General features: G+C 43.7%; 1 protein-coding gene across 1 annotated transcript in view; it reads right to left on the bottom strand.

Annotated features, from left to right (window-relative positions):
* The window catches only part of ATP8A2 (ATPase phospholipid transporting 8A2), a 464,367-nt gene that overhangs the window by 294,272 nt on the left and 144,403 nt on the right, over nt 1-25,692 (bottom strand). Inside the window, exons 17-23 of the mRNA XM_063127035.1 lie at nt 22,012-22,117; nt 18,402-18,484; nt 16,899-16,948; nt 12,204-12,273; nt 10,856-10,940; nt 6,683-6,822; nt 5,121-5,259 (exon numbers count right to left, since the gene is read on the bottom strand). Coding sequence (XP_062983105.1) covers nt 5,121-5,259; nt 6,683-6,822; nt 10,856-10,940; nt 12,204-12,273; nt 16,899-16,948; nt 18,402-18,484; nt 22,012-22,117 — 673 coding nt within the window. The remainder of the gene's footprint in view (nt 1-5,120; nt 5,260-6,682; nt 6,823-10,855; nt 10,941-12,203; nt 12,274-16,898; nt 16,949-18,401; nt 18,485-22,011; nt 22,118-25,692) is intronic.

The raw sequence follows: 25,692 nt of genomic DNA, 5'->3' as shown, positions 1-25,692 counted from the left end.
TACTCGGTGGCAACCAGTCTTCTGCCATGATGGGGCCTCAAGACTCCCAGACATGCAGCTTGTAATGAGAACAGACTATGAGCAGATTCAAATGTTCAGCAAGGCACATGATATAGTGTTCTCAGGGGCTTGTGCTACCTCAACATGCACATGGAGTGTGACTTGTTTGAAAGTACCCCACATCTGAAATCCCCTGCATATGGAAAGTTAGCACTTCAGGGAGGGGCCTAACTCCTTCTCCTGATATATATGATGAGATATTTACTAGGGTTGAGAGGCATCCTCTCCCCTTCAATGAATCATTCATACCTCGCAAAAGGGGTGGTGGAGAAAACATCCAAAATTTAGGTGGGGGGCAGGCAAATGTCAGTATACTTTCATGTGGAGAATATTTGCTTTGGCTGAGACTGCCCAAGAATGTTTATTTTTTTTACTTAAAAACGGGTGAGCAAACTGTGGCCCTCCTGATGTTTGGGGCCCACAGCTCCCATCAACCCTCACACCAGAGCCAATGGTGAGGGATTATGGGAGTTGTAAGCCAAAACAACTGGAGATCACAAAGGAGAGAAACATGTTCTCAGGATGCAAAATAGATTTATTGAGAAGAAGCTCCATGTGTTTTGGCCTGCCCTTTATTTTAAGGCCTTCCTCAGGGGGCTGAAACATTAATAATGAAATTGAGTACAATGAAACAATATATATGCGTAGGCCCTTGTGGCAACATGTTTAATTAACCTATTTGAAAAAGATATGTTTTAATACTACGCGTTGTTTCATTGTACCAAAGGAAGTGAGGCAGGTGGCAACCAGGAGGAGGGCCTTTTCTGCTGTGGCACCCCGGCTGTGGAATGAGCTCCCTAAGGAGGTTCGCTTGGCACCTACATTATATGCTTTTAGACACCAGGTGAAGACCTTTTTATTCTCCCAGCATTTTAACAGTCTATAAATACATTTTAATTTGATGTTTTAAATTTGTAATTTTGCATTGCTGCTGTTTTTATCTGGTTGAGCTTTTATTATTATTATTATTTATTTATTTATTTAGCGCCATCAATGTACATGGTGCTGTACAGAGTAAAACAATAAAATAGCAAGACCCTGCCGCATAGGCTTAAATTCTAATAAAATCATAAGAAAACAATAAGAAGGTGAAGAGAATGCACCAAACAGGCACAGGGTAGAGTAAAACTAACAGTATAAAAGTCAGAACAAAATCAAGTTTTAAAAGCTTTAGGAAAAAGAAAAGTTTTTAGCTGAGCTTTAAAAGCTGCGGTTGAACTTGTAGTTCTCAAATGTTCTGGAAGAGCGTTCCAGGCGTAAGGGGCAGCAGAAGAAAAAGAAGCCGAGCAAGGGAAGTAGAGACCCTTGGGCAGGTGAGAAACATGGCATTAGAGGAGCGAAGAGCACGAGCGGGGCAATAGTGTGAGATGAGAGAGGAAAGATAGGAAGGAAGTAGACAGTGAAAAGCTTTGTAGGTCAACAGGAGAAGTTTATATTGGATTCTGAAGTGAATTGGAAGCCAATGAAGAGATTTCAGAAGTGGAGTAACATGGTCAGAGCGGCAAGCCAAGAAGATGATCTTAGCAGCAGAGTGGTGAACAGAAACCAATGAACTGATGTGAGAAGAAGGAAGGCCAGTGAGAAGAAGATTGCAGTAGTCCAACCGAGAAATAACCAATGCATGAACAAGAGTCTTGGCAGAAGAGACAGACAAAAATGATCGAATCCTGGCAATATTATACAGGAAAAAACGACAGGATTTAGCTACTGCCTCAATATGAGGAATAAAGGAGAGCGAGGAATCAAATATAAAGCCAAGACTACGAGCTTCCTTGACTGGAGTAAGTGTAACATTATTGACAGTAAGAGAGAATGAGAGATGAGGAGAAGGTTTAGGAGGAAAAACAAGCAATTCAGTCTTTGCCATATTAAGTTTCAAACGACGATGAAGCAACCAAGCTGAGATATCTGAAAGACATGCCGAGATACGATCGTGAACATCAGGAGAAAGATTCGGAGATGAAAGATATAATTGTGTATCATCGGCATACAGATGATATTGGAGGCCATGAGATTGAATTTTATATTGTATTTTATATTATGGTTTTATACTGTTGTTTTATACTTTGAATGTTTTTAATTTTTGTGAACCACCCAGAGAGCTCCGGCTATTGGGCGGTATAGAAATGTAATAAATAAATAAATAAATAAATAAATAAATAAATAAATAAATAAATTGTACTCTATTTTAATGTTACAGCCCCTGAAGAAGGCCTTAAAATAAAGGACAGTCAGAAATGTGTCGGGCTTCTTGTCAATAAATCTATTTTGCATTCTGAGAACGCATTTCTCTCTTTTGGGCCTGTCGTGATTCCAGGCCCTCCCACCGAGACATGAGACAATAAAGAGGTCTACCATGCAATCCACAAAGCTTTATTCAGTAAATAGAGATCTCTTCACACCTGAAGGAAGTGTGAATGCTACAAGCTATTTTCTAAGTTTAATTAGCATGACAAAGCAGGCTTTAACTGAACCCCTCCCTCAGGGTGGATTCTCACGTTGTAACCTCTGGCAAGTAGCTAACCGAGTGGACTGCCTCCCAGCTCCTCTCAACTCCACCCATTTGACCCTGTGGTGGACTCTAGTATCTGTTAATTCTGATGTTCCCTCTCCCTCTGACAAAGACTGAGTTCTCAGGGGCAGGACTGAGCCTGAGCTTCCTGTCTGAAAAGTTCCTGGGAAGATTCCTCCTTGAGTCCTGGAGACTCTTGGAGAAATCCCCTTCCCCACTTCCTGTCTTGGCTCGTCTATTTCTTCTTCAGGCTCCGAGTCTGATTTGGGGTGCACACCAGGAAGACTGGGCCAGATCCTGACACCACCTTGCTTTGGATGTTCATCACTTTCTGGTTCTTCAAAACAGCTGGAGAGCCACATGGTGCCCACCCCAGCTTTAAACCAAGGCTAAGCTGCCACTCCAAGCCAGAATGCTATACAGGAATGTCCTACGATGATATGTGATGACTGAGTGTCATTCCTGGGGGCATTCCTGGATGGGGGTGGCAGGGAGGAAGACGGCTGCCCCAGTAGTGGGAGCATTTCTTTCCTTCCACTGTAAGCAGTATACAGGATTGCTCAGTAAATCATCCACTCTCATGCCATTAAGATCAGGGCAGAAAGCACCCCTTGAGCTCTTCTGAAAATGCATTTACATTTTTCTCCACTGTGGTAAGCAAAGAAAGTCCCTATGATTTATTGAGGCGTTATTTGAAATGCTCCTTCTAAGTAGGAAAAGTCCATTTTAAATGTAAATAAAAGAGAATTACTGGCTGCCCAAAACTCCACTGGGCTTAATGCAAGTGAAGTCACAGAATACCAGAGCCTGGGTTAAATTAAATCAATGGTCAAACCCAGTCAACTTCTTAATGTGTACTGTCTTGAAGGTCACAAAAAGGAAAGCGTAGTACTATGCATGTTTAGACAGAAAAAGGTCCTACAGCTCCCAGCTTTGGGAGTTGCTGGAGAATACTGGGAGTTGTAAGACTTTTTCCCGGTCTAAACATGCATAGGATTGTGCCCTAAGAGGCCTTGGTGTACAAGCATGCTTGAAAAGGAATAATTAAAACTTGAGAGAAAAGAATAAAGGGAGATGAAATGCTTGACTTGACATTTCTCAGAATGCTAGAGTAAGCCTTGGTAGTAAAGGAACTTGATCATGATTGAGTGCCAATGTCATAAACTGTTAGGAATAAAGGCCAAAGGAATCCATGTAAGGGCAGTTTTAGATGAACAGCTAAGGTGGCACCTAGACTGCTGGAATCACTGCAGGGCAGTGGCTTGAATGCTCTTGACACACCACTGGCACATAGAAAGATCCCAGCTCACCTAGAAAGCACTACTGTAAGTAGCTCTTAAGAAGGGCCGGTCCTACCATTAGGCGGCTGATATGGGGTGACATGAAAAAGCAGCAAATCGTTAATGATTGCCTTTTTATTGCTGGAGAGGTGGAGAAGTGCCTTGGGATTTTATTCATTCATTCACAGTTTATACCAGCTAAATACAGAGCAGGGTGGTGTACAACAATTTAAAACAACAAAAGCCAGAATGTTAAAAAAAAACCAAAAAAAAGCAGTAAAAGCATTGAAATATTTTCTGCTTCGGACGCCCAAACAACTTCACTGGCCTTGGATACTTTGCACCTTATCTTGGGCGGGGGCGAGGGAAGGGGCCATTTGATGCTCTGCCTCATGCAGCAAAATGTCTTGGCTCCTCTTAATAATTCTGAAACCTCTAATGCACCCAAGCAGACTGGCGGGGGGTACAATCAAACAGAAGCATTGCCTTGAAGCCTGGTTCCTGTTCATTACATGTATTAATTAGGGGGTAATAGACTCGCTTCCTCCCTTCGACATCTCATCTTTCTTTTTTCAAATGATTTTCCCTTTCGTTTGGACAAAAAACTGCTTTATACGTGAAAGGGTTATGGGAAATACAAAGTAAACGCAATCGAAACACAGTTGTGTGATATGCTTATTAGCTCTGCATGTTTTTGTCACATGTAACGCAGTAAAAAAATCAATTGCACAGCAACCAGTGGGGTCTGCACAGGGCAACCTTACTGTAGCGGTGGGCAGATTTAAGGTTTGCAGGGTTGACTTTGTTTCCCCTAGAGCTACAAAATCCACTAACCAGAACCAGGTGCAAAAGACATATAATTAGAATTATAGAATTCTGAGTGGAGGAATCTGTTTAGGAATTTGTTTAGGGAGGGGCTGTGGCTCAATGTGAGAAGGTCCCAGGTTCGATCCATGGCTTCTCCAGGGAGAGCAAGGAAAGAAACATGCCTGAAACCCCAAAGAGCTGCTGCCAGTCAGTGTTGACAACACTGGACTAGATGGACCAATGGTCTGACTCAGTATAAGCCAACTGTGTATATTGCTAATACCAGAATTGAGCAGGGGGTCACAGTCCTGCCACACAGAAATCCACTCCAGATTAACACCCACTCACACAGTTTTCTCAATTTCAGCAGTATAATTTGGGGTGCTGTTTTCTTGCTGCAGTAAATCCTGCTCTACCTGCTGTGTGCCCCTGCCTTACTGGAAAAGTGGAAGGGTTGTTACCTATATTGAGAGCCGTTTCTTGCTTGTCTCCTGTTAGCACCCAGATCTTGATCTCTGCTTTCATTAAGGTGGATATTGTTTCTGGGACACCAGCCTGAAGGCGGTCTTCAATGGCCGTAGCGCCAAGAAGCAGTAAATCCTGGAAGGGGAGGGGGAAAGGAGAGAACTCAGATGTTTTGTCCACTTTAGATGAGAAGTGGGAAACTGAGGACAAAATCTGACCCTCCTGGTGAGCCAAACCTGGCTTTCCTGTGTTCCCCAGAAGGCCACGCCCCGATCCCTTGGCTCCACCCCTTTCCCCCAACCACTAATGGTTTGGTGGTTTCCCAGCTCTTGCAGGATTTTACCCATTCCATATGATTGAAATGCCCCCGCTAATGCTTAGCTGCTGGCAGTAAACGCTTTAAACTGAAATATGCTGGTATTTTGGACACGGTCACTTTTGCCTTCATTGCCGCCCACCACTGGAATGTGGCCCCTGAGAGCGTCTCTGAAGTTGAATTCGGCCCTTGAATGAAGGAGGTTCCCCACCGCTGCTTTAGACCGTTGTCACCTTTGACCATCCTCAAGAACAAAATGAATGACGACAAGCTGTGCCTTATCTTTTCTACTCCATTCTGCCCAGAGATGCAGAGGGAAGTTCACTTCTGTTGTTTTTCCTCTGGCATGGACATTGGATAGGGTGACCAAATGAAAAGGCGGACAGGGCTCCTGTATCTTTAACAGTTGCATAGAAAAGGAAATTTCAGCAGGTGTCCTTTGCATGCGTGCAGCACTTGGTGAAATTCCCTCTTCATCACAACAGTTAAAGTTGCAGGAGCCCTGCCCTCTTGACCAGATACAAAATAAGAATAAGGTTATCTTAGAGATTGCCTAAACCGTTATGTCCATGCCTGACCTTTGTGAGCATCAGAGGAAGCACCTCCTGAGGGTGCCATATGCTCCTTCCAGTAGATTGTTTAATGTGGCACCCCGATCCACTTGGAAAACATTACCAATCAGCATTAGGCAACACCCCCCCCCATGCATGCACACACTTCTGACATTTAGGTTGGGATGGACTCAAAGCAGATGCCCAGATGTTTTGGACTTCAACTCCCAACATTCCTGTCCACTGGCCAGGCTGGCTGGCAGAGGCTTCTGGGAGTTGAAGTTCAAAATATCTGGCGATCTACCTTCTGTTCAATCCCTAGTTTAAGCATTTCCTCAAGACCCACCTTTCCTTGAGGTGTGACTCAGCCAGCCATGCTCTGTAGGGCACAGCAGAGTGTGCAGTTTCATCAGTGATTAGTATTTGTGTAATTTTGTTGTAATGTTATTGTTGTTTTAAAAAGTGGAGGCTAGTGGCTCCGATGTCAGAAGGGTTGTAAATCCACTCTGGGTTTCAGTCAGAACTTTAAAGGAGTTCTATTTTCAAACATCTGAAAAGGTTTAATGTTACACTGGGCCAACATGTCATCTTTAAGATCTCCCACCACCAGTCTTGATAAAGTTCTGCTCCAAGCTAAGATCAGTGGGTGTAAGAGGGAAAGGATGTGGTTGTAAGCAGCCCTTATGGTTACCTTCTCAATGATCTCATAGCACTCCTCCAACTTTTGAGTTCTGTCTTTCAAGTTAGTGCTGGCTTCACTATATACGTTCAGCCAATCCCGGTAAGCGCTTTCCGATAGGTCTGCATATGCAATGCACAGAGTCCTCAAACCTAAAAATGGAAATGCAGGCAGTGGAGTATGAATAATATGATGTTACAGGGCTATTGATAGAATTGACAACAGAATATTTAACTTTTGGCACAAGCCCCTAGTGAGATAGGGGAGCTCATCATGTGGAATGGACTGAGTTCACACAACATGCTAACCCACACTCACTGACTGAGTGTGGATTGATGTTGAACCATGGGTTGTTTGTTCAACCGTGGCTTAGCGTGTTGTCTGAACCAGGACATTGGCTTGTTAGCCATTCAATGTGGCATATTTTTCTCAAACAAGCCACCTTGAAAAGCCATGGTTTGTTGTTGGGTTGTTCAGGGTGATTAACCCATACGTTGTGTGTACATCCCCATTCTCTTTGAACCTGATGTATAAAACAAATGAACTGATAGGGATAGACACTTCTGTTGTACAAAAACTGTGTGGTCAATGAAGCAGGGATTGAAAGGCAGCTTCCCAATGAAATTACGAAGTGTGTGTGTGAGAGAGACAGACAGACACACATAGATTTTTAAGATGCCTTATCCAACAAATAAAATACATCTAGCCATCAATTAAACAGATGTCAAGCCCTTTGACTTCAATGCCTTTGCATATAAAAGGAGGGGACTAGGGAGGCAGGAATCCCCAAACCACCTACTCAACGATAGCGCCTCGTCTTCATTTCTTGGATCAGTGTTTCTCAAAATGCAGCACAAGGCAAACAGACATGAAAGGCCATGCAATCTCTTCTCTGACTCTTTGACCACCTTGCTCTGTGCATATCTTTCCAAAGCCAGGAAGTGGGCGTCTGAGAACTCCCCATCCACTTTCGGAGGAGGCAAGGCAGGAGGCTGTGAGCTCCTTATTTACTTGGGGAAGTTGATGGTACAGATCACGATGCAGAAACTCTCTCTGTCTCTGTCTCTCTCTTCCATGGTTCACCTTGTGCACTGATTTAGATAAATAATTTCTGAAGGCGCAGCCAATTTAGTCTGTTGCAGCACAAACAACAGAATCTGGTGGCACCTTAAAATCTAAAAATGTGTCATGGTACATGCTTTTGTGGACTACAGTCCACTTCTTCAGAGGCAAAAATTGTTATTCCCCCGCACCACACTATATACGGGGTTGGATCCAGTTTTAGTCATAACTAGAGGAGACCCAATGAAATCATATTCGTCATGACTAGCTTAGGTTCTATTGATTTCAATGGGGTTACTCTGCTTATAAATAAGGCCAGATCTACACCAAGCAAGATTTAGCGCTATGAAAGTGGTTTGAAAGTGGTATATGGCGGCAGGATCTACGCGACTGCTTTAGAGCAGTATTGAAGTACTCTGAGAACTGTTGGGGCCCATGACACATACCACTTTCATACCGCTTTCATAGTGTTATATTCTGCTTGGTGTTCATGTGTTAATGAGCCCCAACACTTGTCAGTGAACTTCAATACCACTATAAAGCAGTGGTTTAGATCCTGCATAAGTCTTGCTCCAGCCCATAGCTCCTCTTAGGGAAGCTCACGTGGATTTTTCTCAGCACAGTTAAACTCAATGAGGGCAAATCACTATGAATCTTTGAATGCTACAGGTATTTTTTGAGGGACACTTCCTTGTCTGGTAGCACTAGATATGGGACTTAGGCATCCCAACAGTCAGAACTCTAAAGGATTCACTGCCCCACTGACACTGGAGCCACCAGCGTAAGAGAACGGTTCTGTTATCACACCATCTGGAAAGCTGGATCCAATATTACAACCATCATAGAATCATAGACTAGTAGAGTTGGAAGGGGCCTATAAGGACACTGAATCCAACCCCCTGCTCAATGCAAGAATCCACCTTAAAGCATCCCTGAGAGATAGCTGTCCAGCTGCCTCTTGAAGGCTTCCAGTGTGGGAGAGCCCACGACCTCCTTACGTCATTGGTTCCATTGTTGTACTGCTCTAACCGTCAGGAAGTTTTTTCCTGATATCCATCCGGAATCTGGCTTCCTTTAACTTGAGCCCGTTATTCCGTGTCCTGCACTCTGGGAGGATCGAGAAGAGATCCTGGCCCTCCTCTGTGTGACAACCTTTCAAGTATTTGAAGAGTGCTATCATGTCTCCCCTCAATCTTCTCTTTTCCAGGCTAAACATGCCCAGTTCTTTCAGTCTCTCCTCATAGGGCTTTGTTTCCAGACTCCTGACCATCCTCGTTGCTGCCCTCTGAACCCCCTCCAGCTTGTCTGCATCCTTCTTGACGTGTGGTGCCCAGAACTGGACGCAATACTCAAGACGAGGCCTAACCAGTGCCGAATAGAGGGGAACCAGTACCTCGCGTAATTTGGAAGCTACACTTCTATTAAAGCAGCCCAAAATAGCATTTGCTCTTTTTACAGCACCATCATCCGAGCTTTCCTCCCAGCAAACCTGGAAAACATCTCTAACATCTCCATGCAACTTTCAGTTTTAGAAATTACACTTTACTAGAATGTGTATTGGTAAATTAAATTGTAAGTCACAGAACCATGACATGAGGTAGGTGTGTAGCTTCACATTACTGCTCTGCTGCAAATAGTGTAATGCTCAGTATTTCCGTTTAACGGAGACATGCAATTCGCACTGACGTTGACACGGGTTAACCGTGCATAGTAATTTGGCAAACAGGCCCCTCTAGAATATGAGCAACACAATTTTACGGGGCCGCTGATAGAATTCAGCATACATAAAAGTCATGATTTCACTTCTGCCACAAGTCAACCAGAAAGAGGAGAGAGTGTGCCATATAAAACAGAAAGATTATATTTTTGAGGTTGTGGGAGTTCCCAGAAGAAAGGGTACGGGGGAACAACAACACCAACTGCAGGGAGAAATAAGGATCTTCCTGCAGTCTGGTACCATAAAAACATAGTCTGCTCCCCAGATTGCTCTGCCTTGGTAATGTCCCCATTACCAATGAAATAAGAGACTGATTTCAAACTCATTGGGGGAAGTTCCAGGAATGAATCTTAAGGAAACTCAGTGTGAGTCTGGGCTGTTGGATGCAATTTCTTCTTTGTAAAATTTTTCTAAACATTTAGAATATGGTTACCCTACGTTTCGCCTCTCCTCCTGTCCTCTTTGTTCTATTCCCCGTCCGCCGCTCTCCTGATCCATTTCAGCCTTCCTCCTCCCCAAAGTCTTGTTCAAAAAGAGCGTTAGCACCAGTTGACAGCCACGAGGCTCCGTTAACGTCACTTCTACTGTACTGCTCCATTTCCGAGGATCTTTTGTTTCACACCTCTTTAAACAAGATCACAATCCAAACCCAACTCCATTTTCACCGGAGCATGATTCAACGCTGGCTTGAATAGTAAGGCTGGGACTCTATTTAATCCCCATTGCAACGTCTCCTGTGGCGGGAGGCAGATTATAGTTTTAAGGGAGCTGAAAACGGTATGAGAGGCGTAACAGCCTGCACGTCTGGTCAAACCAGCTTTGTAACACTACAAAACCTGCAAAACTGGGACTAGCAGGCTGACTATAGTACCAGGAACTACAATGCCTCAATCATACCATGATCAATCCCAGGGAGGCAGGTCGGATAGGCAGAAGAATCCCCCGTTTCTGAAATTCCCTCCATTTTATTTTATATATAGATCAGGGGTTGGCATCACTCTGCCACCAAACCCCGCAATACCACTGGTGCAGGGTGGCGGTGAGTAATCCCCACTGGGGCTTTCCATGCATTTAGACAGCTCCCAAGATCAGCGCTACCATTAGGCCAACTAGGCAGCCGCCTAGGGCGCAAACCTCAAAGGGGCGCAGTACTGACCTTTAAGGGTCACAGTTTTATACAAATTAGCTGTTTTAAGAAAAAACATAATAAAAGGAAAAAATATAATAGTTAAGAGACTCTTCTTGAACAGCTGAATCGACGTTGCCAATTTGGGGGGTGGGGCAGGTGGCAAGTAGCTCACCTTGCCTAGGGCGCAAAATAGTCTGGCACCAGCCCTGCCCAAGTTAGATAGACATGTGGCCTGCTCAACTATCTGCAGCCTATGCTACTAAAATGGAAAGCTCACCTTCAGTGGCAAAATATTCAAGATGGCATAGCGTTGTCTCCATGTACAGAGAATCTTTGGACAGTCTTTCAAAAATAACGTTATCCTGCCAATGAGAAAGTATATAAGTAAGGATCAAGGACAGACATGCATTTTGCAGTATTTATTGAAGACTTATATATCCTTGCCACTCCAGGATGGTTAAGGCGGCTCGTATCCAAACGTTTTCTAAGATTAACCACGGAAAACATTTTGAATCCACAAGGAAGTTAGTGGCCCTGACCCACAAATCCTTGGATACAATAATAAACTGTGGAGTCATGCCCAGAAACAACCCTCCACTCTAACAGTTAGCCTGTTGGAGAGAAAAGATGGCGGCCCTGATTGAGAATGTAAAATTGATTATTGGCATTTTTTTTTAACTAGGAGTAGGCAACCTGGTGCCTTCCAGATGGTTAGACTACAACTCCCATAATCCCCAACCATTGGCCTGGAGCTGATAGTAGTTGCAGACCAAGACCTCTAGAGGGGCCCAGGCTGCCTTAACCTGGTGAACAATCCCAATCCAGAAAATAAAATCCTAAGGGTGCAATCCTATGCATGTTTAGACAGAATATGCCGGCTAGGGAGTGATGCAGGTTGTAAGAGTTTTTTCTGTCTAAACCTGCACAGGATTGCACCCTAAGGTGCACTTATTTATTGATCATGACATAAAATTTAGGTACTGAGTGAAGCGTGAACAATCCTTAATGGCAAAAACAGTAAGACTCATAGTTATTGACAGTTGTGAAAATAAAGGAGAAAGATTAAGGCAGCCAACTTTATTGATAAATTGAAACCTGATATCAATGTAAAGGATGAGATGAAACAAGCCATGATGTTTATTAATGTGACTTTATTGACTGTTGAGTACACATGCTGATAGTTAATCTATGTTTCTTCACTGATTGTTCACCCTGTTCTGGCTCCTCTTTTGTGACTGAAGCTGGTGTTTTATACCAAAATGTTTCACATTTACAAATCTCTTTTATATATACATAGAAAGAGAGAGAGAGAGAGAGAGAGAGAGAGAGAGAGAGAGAGAGAGATTGTTAAATCTATACATTTTAAACAATTCCAGTCTATAAGGATGCAATCAAATGCATGTTTAGACAGAAAAAAGTCCTACAACTCCCAGCTGGATGGGGAATGCCGGGAGTTGTAGGATTATTTTTTCTGTCTAAACATGCATCAGATTGCACTGTTAATTTATAAACTGGATGTGCTACTGATGGTCATTTGTTTTGTTTTATTTATTAAACTCAATGAATCAGGGTCACAACACAATTGTGTCATAACCATTTCTTGTTAACAGGAATGGAATACTTACCGCTCCTTTGCAGTACAAACGCAGTCGTCCTGCTGGAGTCCGAACGATTACAGACATTCTTTTTCTATTACTGGGAAGAAGAAGAAGAAGAAGAAGAAGAAGAAGAAGAAGAAGAAGAAGAAGAAGAAGAAGAAGAAGAAGAAGAAGGCTTCATTGTAATTTGATGATGTTCTTGTTTAGCAAAAATGGCTGACAAATGGTGGAAATATTTATGGACTAACTGTGCCAGTCTTTGCTCCCATTCATTACTGATCATTTGTTTCCAAGCCAGTTAATCGTGGCAGTCTTTGCTCCTTGATTTAGTGTGAGATGTTTTGTGTGTTAGTTGCTGTTCATGCAAATAGGCTTGAGATGGGGCGGGGGGATTGGAGTAACAGTCATGGCTGTTAGTGACATAAAGGCACTAGAGCAAAGAAAAGTAGTGCCATTAGATTCTTAGGGGAATGAGGCATCCCAAGAAAGATACAGGATCCTGAAATTATGCTTTTAAGTTGTCAGTGTAGAGCAAATGATAAAAGACTGGTACTTGTGACCAGACAAGCTAGCAAAAAACACTGAGGGCTACTGTCTTTGGTGGATTTATTTGCAAAGCAGTCCTAAACATAGTGCCCTACCCTACTCCAACTTTCAGCTGGTAGTTCTCCCAGTCACACTGGCAAAGCAATTTAGGAACAGACGGCAGGGAGACACACAGAGACGCTGACTTTAAAAACACCTGAGTTTCCAGTATGGAATTAGTACTATTTCCTAACAACAAAGTGTCATGTGGCACCTTGAAGACTAACAGATTTAGGCAAGATTGTGGACATTTTCCATAACCTCCAGCATAGGATTGTAGCCTGAGTCTTTAAGGGGCCACAAGATTCTGTTGTTTTTGCTGTAACAGACTAACACAGCTACCCTTCTGGATACTATTTCTTAGCAATCATTCCAGAACGTAGCCTTGTTTTTCTGTTAAAGCAAACACACACACAGACTTCTGGCTTCTTAAAGTCAAGCAGATTTATTGGGGCATAAGCATTCATGGATTTCATCAGATGTATGAAGTGTTATCTTCAGTGGGCAGATTTTAAACACACACACATACACACACAGAGAGAGAAAACTTGGGATGAATCCAAAAAGGACCCTACTGTGAAGAGGAGGCACATGATTTCCTCTGAATTTCCTCTGCAAGCAGTAGCTCTTTGTGCTGCAACCACACAGTGTTCTAAGAATCCCCCAAGATTCAGGAGCTACCTTTCAGGGTGCAGGAGGTTGCACAGAGAGGAAGGGCAGGAGCTGCAGTTGTGAGGACCTATAAACAGGGGGTCCCAACGGCCTTGAAATGTAAGAGGTACAGTCCGCAATATTTTTGTAGGCCAAGCTTTTGAGGTACCTCTTGTATTTCCATGATCTTTTGGGCCCGCCTTTTATCATTTTCCTCTATATAGTATGTTCATCTGTCAATGGAGGATAACATCTTCATGTTCTGGTCCACCATGAATTTGTTAGCCTTGAAGGTATAGCAAAAAAATATGTGTTTAGGATTTCTTAGGTATCACTTCTCTGTACTCCCAAACTCACGTGTGAATCTCACAACTAATAGCCTTTTTAAAAAAAACTGATCTGAGAAGTTCAAGGAGAAAAGAAGTGCGCATGCATGCATGAGCGTATGTGTGCATGCATGAACATGCAAAAGAAGCAATGCATGAAACCCTAAGCTTATTGCAGTCTCCAGAAAGTAATGTTGTCAGCCATCAACAGCCACTTTAATAGAGTGCTCTAACAACCAAAGAGACTATTTATATATTTTTCATTTTGTGAATGAAAAGAATTCTGGCTAGCGGAACACGTGAAAAGAGAAGTTAGAGAAGGAAGGGAGACAGACTGAGACTGACTAACAAAATGTAAAACCCCAGTGGTTGGTGGAAAACACCTACAAGTCTAAACTTTTGACCCAAAGAGGAAGAACGAAGGCTCATGAAGCCATTTCCCATAGGACAGGGGTTCACGAGCACACAAAGGAAAATATATATATATATCTTCATTGGCTTCCAATTCACTTCAGAATCCAATATAAACTTCTCCTGTTGACCTACAAAGCTTTTCACTGTCTAGCTCCTTCCTATCTCTCCTCTCTCATCTCACACTATTGCCCCGCTCGTGCTCTTCGCTCCTCTGATGCCATGTTTCTCGCCTGCCCAAGGGTCTCTACTTCCCTTGCTCGGCTTCGTCCATTTTCTTCTGCTGCCCCTTATGCCTGGAACGCTCTTCCAGAACATTTGAGAACTACAAGTTCAACGGCAGGTTTTAAAGCTCAGCTAAAAACTTTTCTTTTTCCTAAAGCTTTTAAAACTTGATTTTGTTCTGACTTTATACTGTTAGTTTTACCCTACCCAGTGCCTGTTTACCCTACCCAGTGCCTGTTTGCATTCTCTTCCCCTCCTTATTGCTTTACTATGATTTTATTAGAATGCAAGCCTATGCGGCAGGGTCTTGCTATTTACTGTTTTACTCTGTACAGCACCATGTACATTGATGGTGCTATATAAATAAATCAATAATAATAATAATAATAATAATAATTTATGAATGTACTGAAGCATACTGGCAAGGGCACATATATGACTTATAACTTGATCCTAATGTCAGCTTGGATGTGTGGTCCACTTACTTCAATGGGACTTACTTCCTAATCTATGTTCTTTAAGGTTACACTGTAAACGGAACATCTTTGTGCCTAGTTTTATTTATTTTTTATTTTAATGAAAATTCACATTGATTAAGCGAGCAATAGTGAAAGTGCTAAGGCAGCCTTCCTCAACCTGGGGCTCTCCGGATGTGTTGGACTGCATCTCCCAGAATGCCCCAGCCGGAGCGCCCCAGGTTGAGGAAGGCTGTGCTAAGGACATGTCAGTGCAAAGAGAAATCAACAGCAATCTGCAAGAAATTTAATTACTGGAAGAAATTATGTCACAAATCTGTGCCAGTTTCCTTTGAGATATACCAATCGGCAACAATGGGAACTGAACACCCCTTCCTAATCTTGTTTTCTAAATGAACAAACTGAATGAACCGCATGCCATTATTTTGAAATTAATGAACTACTTCTCTCACAAGAATGCATTTTGTCACTGGCCTCTTTGGGGGTGGGTGGGACGGGGTGGAACTGACTGAATGTTCAAGCGTGTTTCTCAGGCCTAATGTACACCAAGCAGGATATAGGACTATGGGAGCAGAATATATGGTCTGTGTCAATGGGCCCCAACAATTGTCAGTGCACTTCAATACTGCTAAAAGCAGTTGTGTGACTCCTGCCTCTTTCCTACTGTTTTCATAGTGCAATATCCTGCTTGGTGTAGGTTAGGCACAGAAACTGAGTATACATACATTTGTGGTAGAAAGCCCCCCCCCCCGGGGGGGGGCAGGGAGAGAACCCCAATCTTCTTAGCGTTAGGATCTTAAGATCATGCTTCTCAGTAATGAGCAACATTTTTAAAAATTAGGAGACAAGTTGTATAGCAGGCTACGACCAGAGTGCAACCAATAATTGCAATGATATACAGCTGACTACAACAGAAAAACAAAGCTTAGATGAGGATAATCAAGTAAGGCTACAGAGCAGGGGTGCAGAACCCCTTTAAGCCTGGGGGTCAAATACTATTTGGAGAAGCTCTTGGGGACCACATTCCAGTGGTGGGTGGATGGGACTGAAGGCAAAGCGGACCCGATGAAGACAAAACCCAATTTATAGATGTGCGGGGGGCTAGCATGCTATGTCACATTTGCTCAGCTGGAAATGCTTCGGCCTGCAGTGGGATGGGTGACTACATGTGGATGTTGTCTGCTATGGATTTATTTACACCTTGGTTGGAAAAAGCTACTCCAGACCATCAGTAGATGATGGCTGGGATCCTCTATTTTATTCCACTGGTGGGACTTTCTCCTAATAGGAGTTCTGCTTATGGAAGACTCCTAGCAGCAGAAGGAAGAGAGGTGATTTGCACCACTTCCCTCTTCGCTGTTGCGCTCTCTAAATGTTTGCGCCGGAGGGTGCCCTGTGCCCTGTGGAACAAGAGGGGAGAGCTGCAAGGGAAGGGGGAAATAGCAAAAATCACCCTTCACCTGTTTGCCAGTATGATTCTCCACTGGATCCTGATCCTATCCATGAATGGAAGAAATCCTTCCATTCATGGCAGCCTAGTTACGATCCAAGCCACTATGAGTGTCATCAGACTGGGGGGTGGAGAATTGCGGTTCCCTACTGTCGCTTCTCCACCCCCGCTCCTGTCCCACATCACTTCCTCTTTCTTCCCAGAGAAGAAAGAGGAAGTAAACAAAGACCATGTGGCTCATTCAGGGGCCATTTTACACAGCAGGAAACAGCGGCGCATTCAGTTTCCAAAATAAAGCCGGATTAAAAGGCAAGAAGGAGTGGGAAGCATGTAGGAGGCAGACGGTGTTGTCTAAAGGATGCAAGAAAAACCACGAGTGGGCAATAGAAAGCGTGAGGTAAAATGTTTGTCTGATGAACTCCTATGATTTCCGAATTAAGTTAAAGCCACCTTTCAAGCTGTATTTGATTTAGATGTCTTGGACATAATAAAATTAAACTGAAGAGCTAAAATACTTGTTTAGATGTTAGGATATTTCTAGAAAATTGTGTTTTTCTCCCCTTTAACATACTGAAATAGCTCTAAAAAGCCCAATTACCTTGAAAATTCCAACACATTAAGGATCTCGAATGTCTCTTCTTTTCCTAGCTGCAAATATGTGAGAGAGAAGACAAACTTTAGCACAGGAAAACTAGAACGACACTAGACAATGGAGAACGGCAAGGAAACCATCTAGTGTTCAAATACTCACATCCAAATACGTGAAGATGGCTCCCTCTGCTGGGTCAAGCAGGGTACTTATGAAAACCTCCACAAATATGGCAAAGTGCACAGCATCTATTCATAATAGCGCGATCTGCTGAGCACCGGGGAGGCACAACCTCATTTTAAAGCTTACACAGGGCTCCCATTCAAGTGACAGGGGCCATTCTGCTTGGTAGGTTGCTCATTTCCAGTAACTTCGGCCTCTCAAGAACTGGGTCAATAAACCTGACACACAACTGATATCAATGGCCTGTAACTAGGCAAACTATATTCTGGCCTTGTAGTTCACAGTAGAATTTAAATCTGTTTATTTAGAGCTTGAGAAATTGCCTATCCCTAGCTCCCTGACCCCCGCCCCTAACCCAACCACAGGTTTTCCACCCTATTTGCATCTCTTGTACTTCATCCATGCTCTGGGGTGGCCTAAACATGGGAAACTGCCGTATATGGAGCCAGTCAACTGGGCCATCTCACTCAGTACTGTCTACACCAGGGGCGAGTAACCCAAGGCTATGGGCCACCTGAGTGGCCCATAGCAGGGGCCCAAGGTGCACCACTTCCTCTTCCCGTGCCAAGGTGGCAAGATTATGCTCGGGAAAGGAGATGTAGGGATGACTCAATTGCACATGTGCACTTCTGACAGCCACCTGGAACCTAATTGAGCTTGGGGAAGGACATGAGTGAGAACAGCCATTCGCATATGCTCTCTTCCCCAGCACAATTGATCCTAATGCAGCCAGGATCACTGATTCTCCACCACGAATAGTGGTGATAACAGTGGTCCTGCGCAGGATCACTGGGGGAAAAGGAGACTCTTGCTCCCCCAGTGATTCCATCCAATGTGTGCATGTATAGGTATGTGTGTGCATGTGAACTCTGGCTTCTACCTGGCTGCTATCTGGCTGCTGGGGCTGAAAAAGTTGCCCAACCCTGGTCTCCAGGGTAGCCTTCCTGAACTTGGTGCTCTCCAGATGTGTTGGACGACAGCTCCCAGATTACGGGTGTTCTAGTCCAACACAGCTGGAGGGCACCAGGTTCCAGAGTTACATACAGATGTCTTTCCCAGCCCTGTCTGGAGATGCTTGGAATGCAATCAGAGACATTTTGAAAGCAAACCATGTGCTCTACCATTGAGCTACAGCCCTTTCCATAAAGTGTTTGCTCCCAAGACACCACTGGAAGTTGAACGCCAGACCATGACAGGTGCTTTTGCCAGCTCACCAGACAGAGATGTCCAGCCCTGCCCTGTTTTACTTATTGTTTTGAGTACTTCCAAGTCCCACCAATAACAGAGCTCTCTGTGAGACTCACAGCTATGTTTCGTGGATTCTCTTACCGCATCAATGATAACAGAACGTGGCGTCCTCCCGGTGAAGACGTACCCAAGTTTTTTTGCTCCTTTAACTAAGGCTGCTTCATCTGTCAAGGGAAAGAACAGCCCCCCCCCCATTATGGAACATTTTGTGCAAACATGGCATCATCATCATCATCAGCAGCAGCAGCAGTTTCACGGTGGTGCTGCAGATCTTGACAAGCATCTAGAAAAGAGGCATGGGTCCTTCTTGTTTTCTTCAGCCTCTTAGGGCTAATCTACACCTACAGCCCTTTCTCAACGGAGGAGGGATAATTGCAGTGATTCCCAGCTTCCGCAATCAGTGCTCACGGGCACATGCCACCGATGTTTCCCACAAGTAAAGGACAGCCATTGCAGGAGAACGTGTGCGCCGTGATGGTGGTTCTGAATGTCTACCGGCAGAAGTGGGTGGAACTAGGCAGATGGTTACTGGGCACGGATTATTATTTTAATAACTCGAGAGATGCACACCAGCGCAGACACATAGCAACACAAGGGGGAATAGGTATTGTGTCGAACATGCGCTGCTAAGCAGAGATATATTTGTTTTAAAAAAACCACACTCGGTGATGAAACACGCCAATGCCCATGCACACACCCCTGACAGCGGGATGGCTGTTCGCTGAGCCAGGAGCTCGTGCCAAACAGCAATACCTTCGCAAAAGGGGGGCACACCAGCCGCGGACTTTGGGATTGTAGCGAGAGAGCTGGAAAAAACATGACAAAAGCAGCCAGTGATATTCCTGAATAAGTGAGGGCTCAACCCAAGATCACAGCAGGATCAGCTGAGCATCACGTGGCCCAGTAGAGCCAACTTCGTTATTATCCTGGAATAAACGGCTGGTGTAGACACGGCCTTAGTATTATTTATTTGGACAAAAAACGTCACCAGTTTTTCTTTATAAAATTAACTCCAAAGCAGCTTTTTGTATGAAATTGATTTTACTAATTTGAACTGTTTTTATTGTCGTTGGAACTGCTTTATGTATCCAATTATTCTTACTAATTTGAACTGTTTTTATTGTTATTTGAAGTCTTTTATTATGTACCCAATTATTATTACTTTTGGAAGGAATAGTAATTGGACACATAATAAAAGCACTTCAAATGACAAGAAAAACAGTTCAAATTAGTAAAATACATACAAATCAAGAGCAGGATAAAACAATTCAGCATGAAAACAGGGAGGTCGGACTTTAGCCCACATTAAACCCTCAGTGACACATAAAGGTCATAGCAGCGCGTCTGAAACTTAAAGGAGAGTGGACCAACAAAACCTCTCTAAGTGGGGATTTCTACAACTTTGGATGAAATAAAAATATATCTCTACTGCAAGGACTATGTTGAAAAGACAAGCACAAATGCTCTAATCATTACAATCCAAATTTCCACCATATTGTATTATCTGGGTCTGTTTACTTTGCTTTGCTGTCTAGAACAAAATGCCACTGTTTTTTAGTGAACTTTGCTACATCGTAGTGGTAGGGATGGGTGAGAAATTTGTTAAGCTTGCATTTTAATGCGAGAAAACCAATGGGCACCCCCAAAACCCGGATGCGAAACTGAACACAATGTTCAGCCAGAAATCTATTTATTTCCAAGCCTGTGATGCATTCCACAAAAAGGAAAAGAAAAGAAGCGTTTGACAACATGCACACATTTGGAAAATGTGCATAGAAAAATGCATAGATTTCTAAAATGTGAGCAAAAACACTTTAATACAGTGTTCTTCATAGAATGACTGGAGCGCCACTAGTAGCTCCTATTCCCTTCAAGCATGCCTCATTCTCTCTCTCTCTCTCTGGCTGAGTCCAGACAACACATTTCTCTATGCAGTGGGAAAATTCCATTCAACTGTTGAGTTTTTAGGGGGCACTCACAACACAACATGTTCTAACTCCACCGTAGTGTGACTGTGGGATCCCATGGAGTTGAGTAAAAGGCAACACAATGTTTGATTGACAGTTCCTCCACCCTTGCACCTCCCCCAGTCCTCCTGATGGTATCCCATCAGCCACTGCTGCAAAAAACCAATTCAGGTGGCTCTCCTAGAGTTGCATTTGCTCCTTTCACTGCTTTTGCCAGGGAACTCTGTAGCCAGTAGGAAAAGTCAATGGAAAATTCCATGGAGCCCTCCACATAACATGCAACACAAACTCTCCTCTGCACAGCGTGGATATTCTTCATAGAGTGTTTTCCCAACAAACTCCACCGTGGGATGGAGCTTTCCCTCCAGACAACACATCTCTCAACGGTGGTGTAAAAACTCCACTGTGGAGTTCTAAAACCACGGTAGAGAAAAGTGTTGTCTGAACTGAGCCTCTCTCTCTCTTCTTGATTTTGTTCTTGATTTTGTTCTGACTTTATACTGTTAGTTTTACCATACCCTGTGCCTGTTTGCATTCTCTTCCCCTCCTTATTGTTTTATTATGATTTTATTAGAATGTAAGCCTATGCGGCAGGGTCTTGCTATTTACTGTTTTACTCTGTACAGCACCATGTACATTGATGGTGCTATATAAATAAATAATAATAATAATAATAATAATAATAATAATAATAATAATAATAATAAAAAAATTCTGAAGTAGCTGCTCCCTCTTAGCAGGGGCTTCCTAGCTTTGCCTTGTTGTCTGTTTCAGCAGTGTGCTGGCTGCTGTGATCTGGGCTATCAGAGACTGCTTCAGGAGACCTGCCGCTTGTAAGCTATAATGTGGTGCCAATTAAGGGAAGGGGAGAGGAACTAGGAGAGAGGAACAGGAGAGATCAGCCAATTAATTGTGGTGGGGGAGGAGCCCAAGAGACAAAGAGCAATGTGATTAGCTAGTTTCAGCGCTGTACTGTGTGAGCCCCACCCCCACCCAACTGGCCTCAGTGGGGGTACTGGGAGCCAAAGTGGCTCCTACTTGTAAAACAGTGAAGACCACTGTTTTAGTAAATGGGGGCATATTCTGTACATTTGAAAAATGTGCACATTTTAAATATGTACACAAAAATACATACAATTTCAGTGTGGGTGGGTGGGTGAAGAAAGCTTGCATCAAACCGGGACGGAATGAGAATAGAGGTGGAAAAACTGAAACCTCGTCAAGATCAAGCTTGACAGATTCACCCATCCCTACGCCATGGTAATTGCACCCTCCCCACCCATGTTCCCCAGCAACTAGTGTATAGAGTCATACTGCTTCTTACCCTCGAGAGAGGATATCACCATCAAGACTAATAGCCATTGACAGCCTTCTCCTCCATGAATCTGTCCATCCAGAATGGTGGCCATCACTACATCTTGTGGAAGTGAATTCCATAGTTAAACTGTACGCTGTGTGTATATAACCCTCCTATGCCTGCATTGGGCAGAGTTGCTCCCATTTCTAATAGGCCAGTCTGCATGTAGTTCCTGGTTTCCCATGGCCTTCATGCCTAATAATAACCCTAGTGAGCATCAACGCCCAGCCCAACCCAATGTGCATTGGCTATGACCAACCTGGGTCTGCCAGCTCTTGTGCTCCATATAAGGAACCCATCTCAGCCCCCAGGGCTCTTGTTCCCCTGGCTCTCCACCCCCACTCAGAAGAAGGAGTCAGTGACCCACCTGGAGAGGAGGCCTGGTAGATGATCGTGTTTCCATCTCTTTCTGGAACAACGGTGTGACACACGGCCAGGAGAGTGAGGAATTCTCGGATGTGAGTCGCTGTGGGCTACAAAGCAAGGCTCAAGTTAGTCCAAACGAGTAGTCAGGCCAGATGTAATCCTAAAGAATGAAGAGGCCAGCCTACCCACAACCTGGCACCCTCCAGATGTATTAGACTATAATTCCCGTCAACCCACCCAGCACAGCTAATGGTCAGAGATGGTGGGAGTTGTGCTTCAAAACATCTGGAGATTAGGGGGATGTTGTTCCAAGCGTCTTACCACTAACTCAGGGGTGTTGAACATCTTTCAGCCTAAGGGACAAACACCATTTCCATGGCAGGTAAAGCCAAAAGGGGGTGGGGACAAAATACCCAAACATACTAGCAAATTTTAAGGTAAGGCTCTTGCTGCCAATAACAAAGCCTTGGGAAATGTACATATTTCAACCTTTTAGAATAGGGGCAGGAACTGCACAAAAGTCAGGAAACTACCAAACAATTGGTGTTTGGGGGAAATGGGTGGGACCAGGAGAAGGGGGTGTGGCCTTGTGGGGAACCCCCAAGGGTCGGATTTGGCCCTTCAGCTTGAGGTTCTGCATCCCTGTGCTAGCAGTAGAGAACAAACAATGGTGAACGGAGCTCTCCTTAACTACCCTGTGATTTTCTGCCTCTGTGTCTTTCTAGTCCCTGGCAAATACTCGATAATTAAACTAGATGGGTTCTTGGATCTCACCCACCCAGGTAAAAATGTAGAACAGCCTTTCCAGAGGAGGCCAACACTCCTCTTTGTTCCCAGTCCAGTCACTTCAAGCCTTTATTGTTCCTATGACAAGCATATCGCCTATCCGTCCACCCACAGGCCCTCCAGCTCTCAACCTTTGTCAGCTCACAGAAAACAATCTGACTTTCCCCGGCACAGCCAGGCTTCGAAGGGCATCCCATAATTTCCCTATATGAAAATCAATTATTCAGTCTGCTTTTGTCTCTCCATTTTCACAGCTTACAATAGATTCCACCCACCCAATCCTAGAGCAACAATGGAGGGCCATCTTTTCATGTCAGCTCTTCCGCGAGGGCTTTTGTTGTTCTCGTTTTGATATGGCATGTCAACAGCGGTGCTATATTTGTTCTTCTGCTAGATGCCAAACCCAAACGTCAGAAACATCACTTCAGAGTTATCTGTAAATGCCCTGGCACATGCGTGTGGATGGGGCAGGTCCCTCTATTCCCTATTTACTCATTCAGGTTGGGGTGAAGGAACTTCCCCCCACCAAAAAAAAAAACCACCCTCAGACATTTAAGGTGATGGGGTTCATCAGACAAGTGTTTTATCGCACGCTCAGAAGTGCCCACTCACGCGTCCTTTAGATGATGCCATCCTCCTCCTGCGTGTGAGGGTGTGGGTTTTTTTTTGGTGCTTCCTGCTCCTTCTTGCCTTTTTTCCCTCACGAAATTGACCCTTTTTTAATCTGACTTTTTTTTTGGGGGGGGGGACACACAGAATGTGCCGCAGTTTCCTGCTGTGTGCAGGAAAAGCAGCGTGATAAAAACAGCCCCTGAATGGGCCACCTGGTCTTTGTTTACTTCCTCTTTCTTCTCTGGGAAGAGGAAGTAATGTGGGGGAGGAGAAGGGATGGTAGGGAACCACGATTTTCCCGTCTGGGGACGATCAATATTGAAACGCTCAGTATTTATTTTCTTATCAATACCAAATCTGAGTATATCCTCTGGGCTCAGAAATAATGCATGGAAAGTGATCCTGACCCCAAATTATCATGCAGATAAAAAAAAGATTTTTTTAAAAAAAATGTATTTATTTTGAAAATTTATACCCTGCCCTTCATCCAAATGGATTCCACGGTGATATATAAGACATGAAAAACATTCAAACAGTACTGTAAAAACAATGCAAACAACCGTCATGCAAACAATAAAATGGAGATGTGGCAAACTGTTAGTTGTCTCCAATGTCAGTTCTCATTCAAGTAGACCCATTAAAATGAATGGGGCAGAGTTAGTCATGACTGGCTTATGCCCCAATTCAATTCAAGACTAACATTGGATACAACCTCAATGAAACTGAACAATGAGCAGAAACAATACTATCAGTTCAAATGCCTGGGCAAATAAAGCAGTCCTGACCTGATGCTGGAAAGACTGCAGGGTTAGTTCCACACAAATTTCTCTGGAGAGGGCATTCCAGAGTCAGGGTGCCACCACAGAAAAGGCCATGTTCCTTTGCATATTCATAATGCACTTCTCCTACTAATGGTACCCAGAGATGGGGCTTATCTAAAGATCTTAATATGTGGCAGGGTGGTATGGGAAGAGGAGTTTGTTTTTAGAAACAGAGAGATAAAATCCAAGTGGGTGAATGCTACATCCTATGCATGCTAGATGCCTCTTTCTGGATCACAACCGATAGTTCCCAAGGCAGAACTTTTTGAGTGCTTCAATGAGAAAACACAGAGCTTTTGTATGCTTGTGATCCATTCTGTCAATCACAAACAATTACCCTGAACTCTCACATGACTTTGTTGACCCATTTAATTTCAACAGAGCCTCAAGAGCACTGTGCAGATCACAACACCCACTCTTGCAGGGAAACCAATGAATCAGGAGGATAAGTAATTACATTTATTTATTTATTTATTTATTTATTTATTGCATTTTTATACTGCCCAATAGCCGAAGCTCTCTGGGCGGTTCACAAAAAAATAGATTAGACCACTGGTGCTTAGCAGAGTGTCATCAGTTCCATAATACAGGGATGGTGAACATGTGGTCTTCTGGAAGTTGTTGGACCACAACTCCCATCATCCCCCACTACTGACTATGCTGTTTAGAACTGATGGGAGCTGCAGTCCAGTGACCTCTGGAAGACCAAACATACCCCACTCCTGCCATACCTCATAAATTAAGGCACATATATAGCAGATGCAAACAACAACAGGAATACAACAACCCAGAAACTCAAGTAAAAAGCACTGGTCCTATTTTTGGAGACTTTGGCTTAAACTTGCTTCATTACAGCTGCAATGGCTGTTTCTAGAGGGAAGCAAAGTGGGTGCTTGCCTAGAGCACCAACAGATCCAGGGCGCCAAATGACCCCCCAGGAAGGCAGAAACAAGAGTGACCGGACAAGGCTTGGCACACAGGACAGGAAAGTGTGGCTTTGGCCAATCCAGCCGTGTGCCATTTTAAATCACAATATTTCCCCCAGTGCATGAAACAGCTGGCTGAACAAAGCATCTCATTACCTTTGGGGGTGCGCATCCAATGAGCTCATTAGAACAGCTAAAGGCCTCATGAACCCATTCCATATTGGAGGTGGAGGGCAAAATTGTACTTCGGCTAGGGTACCAAAGTAACTTGGCCAGCCCTGTGCAAAAAGCATACAGGGTTGCTAATGTCAAGAATTACATTTCTTCCAAAGAGTTGGGTTCCTTGAGATCCACTGTGGAATCTCTGCTTCAGAATTTTATTTATTTATTTATTTATTTATTACATTTTTATACCGCCCAATAGCCGAAGCTCTCTGGGCGGTTCACAAAAATTAAAACCACAGTAAAACACCCAACAGGTTAAAACACAATTACGAAATACAATATAAAAAGCGCAACCAGGATAAAACCACACAG

The sequence above is a fragment of the Elgaria multicarinata genome, chromosome 5 (genome assembly GCF_023053635.1).
Source record: "Elgaria multicarinata webbii isolate HBS135686 ecotype San Diego chromosome 5, rElgMul1.1.pri, whole genome shotgun sequence".
Classification (NCBI taxonomy): Eukaryota; Metazoa; Chordata; class Lepidosauria; order Squamata; family Anguidae; genus Elgaria; species Elgaria multicarinata.
Note: the sequence above shows the minus strand (reverse complement) of the source record. Positions and strands in the feature narration are given on the sequence as shown.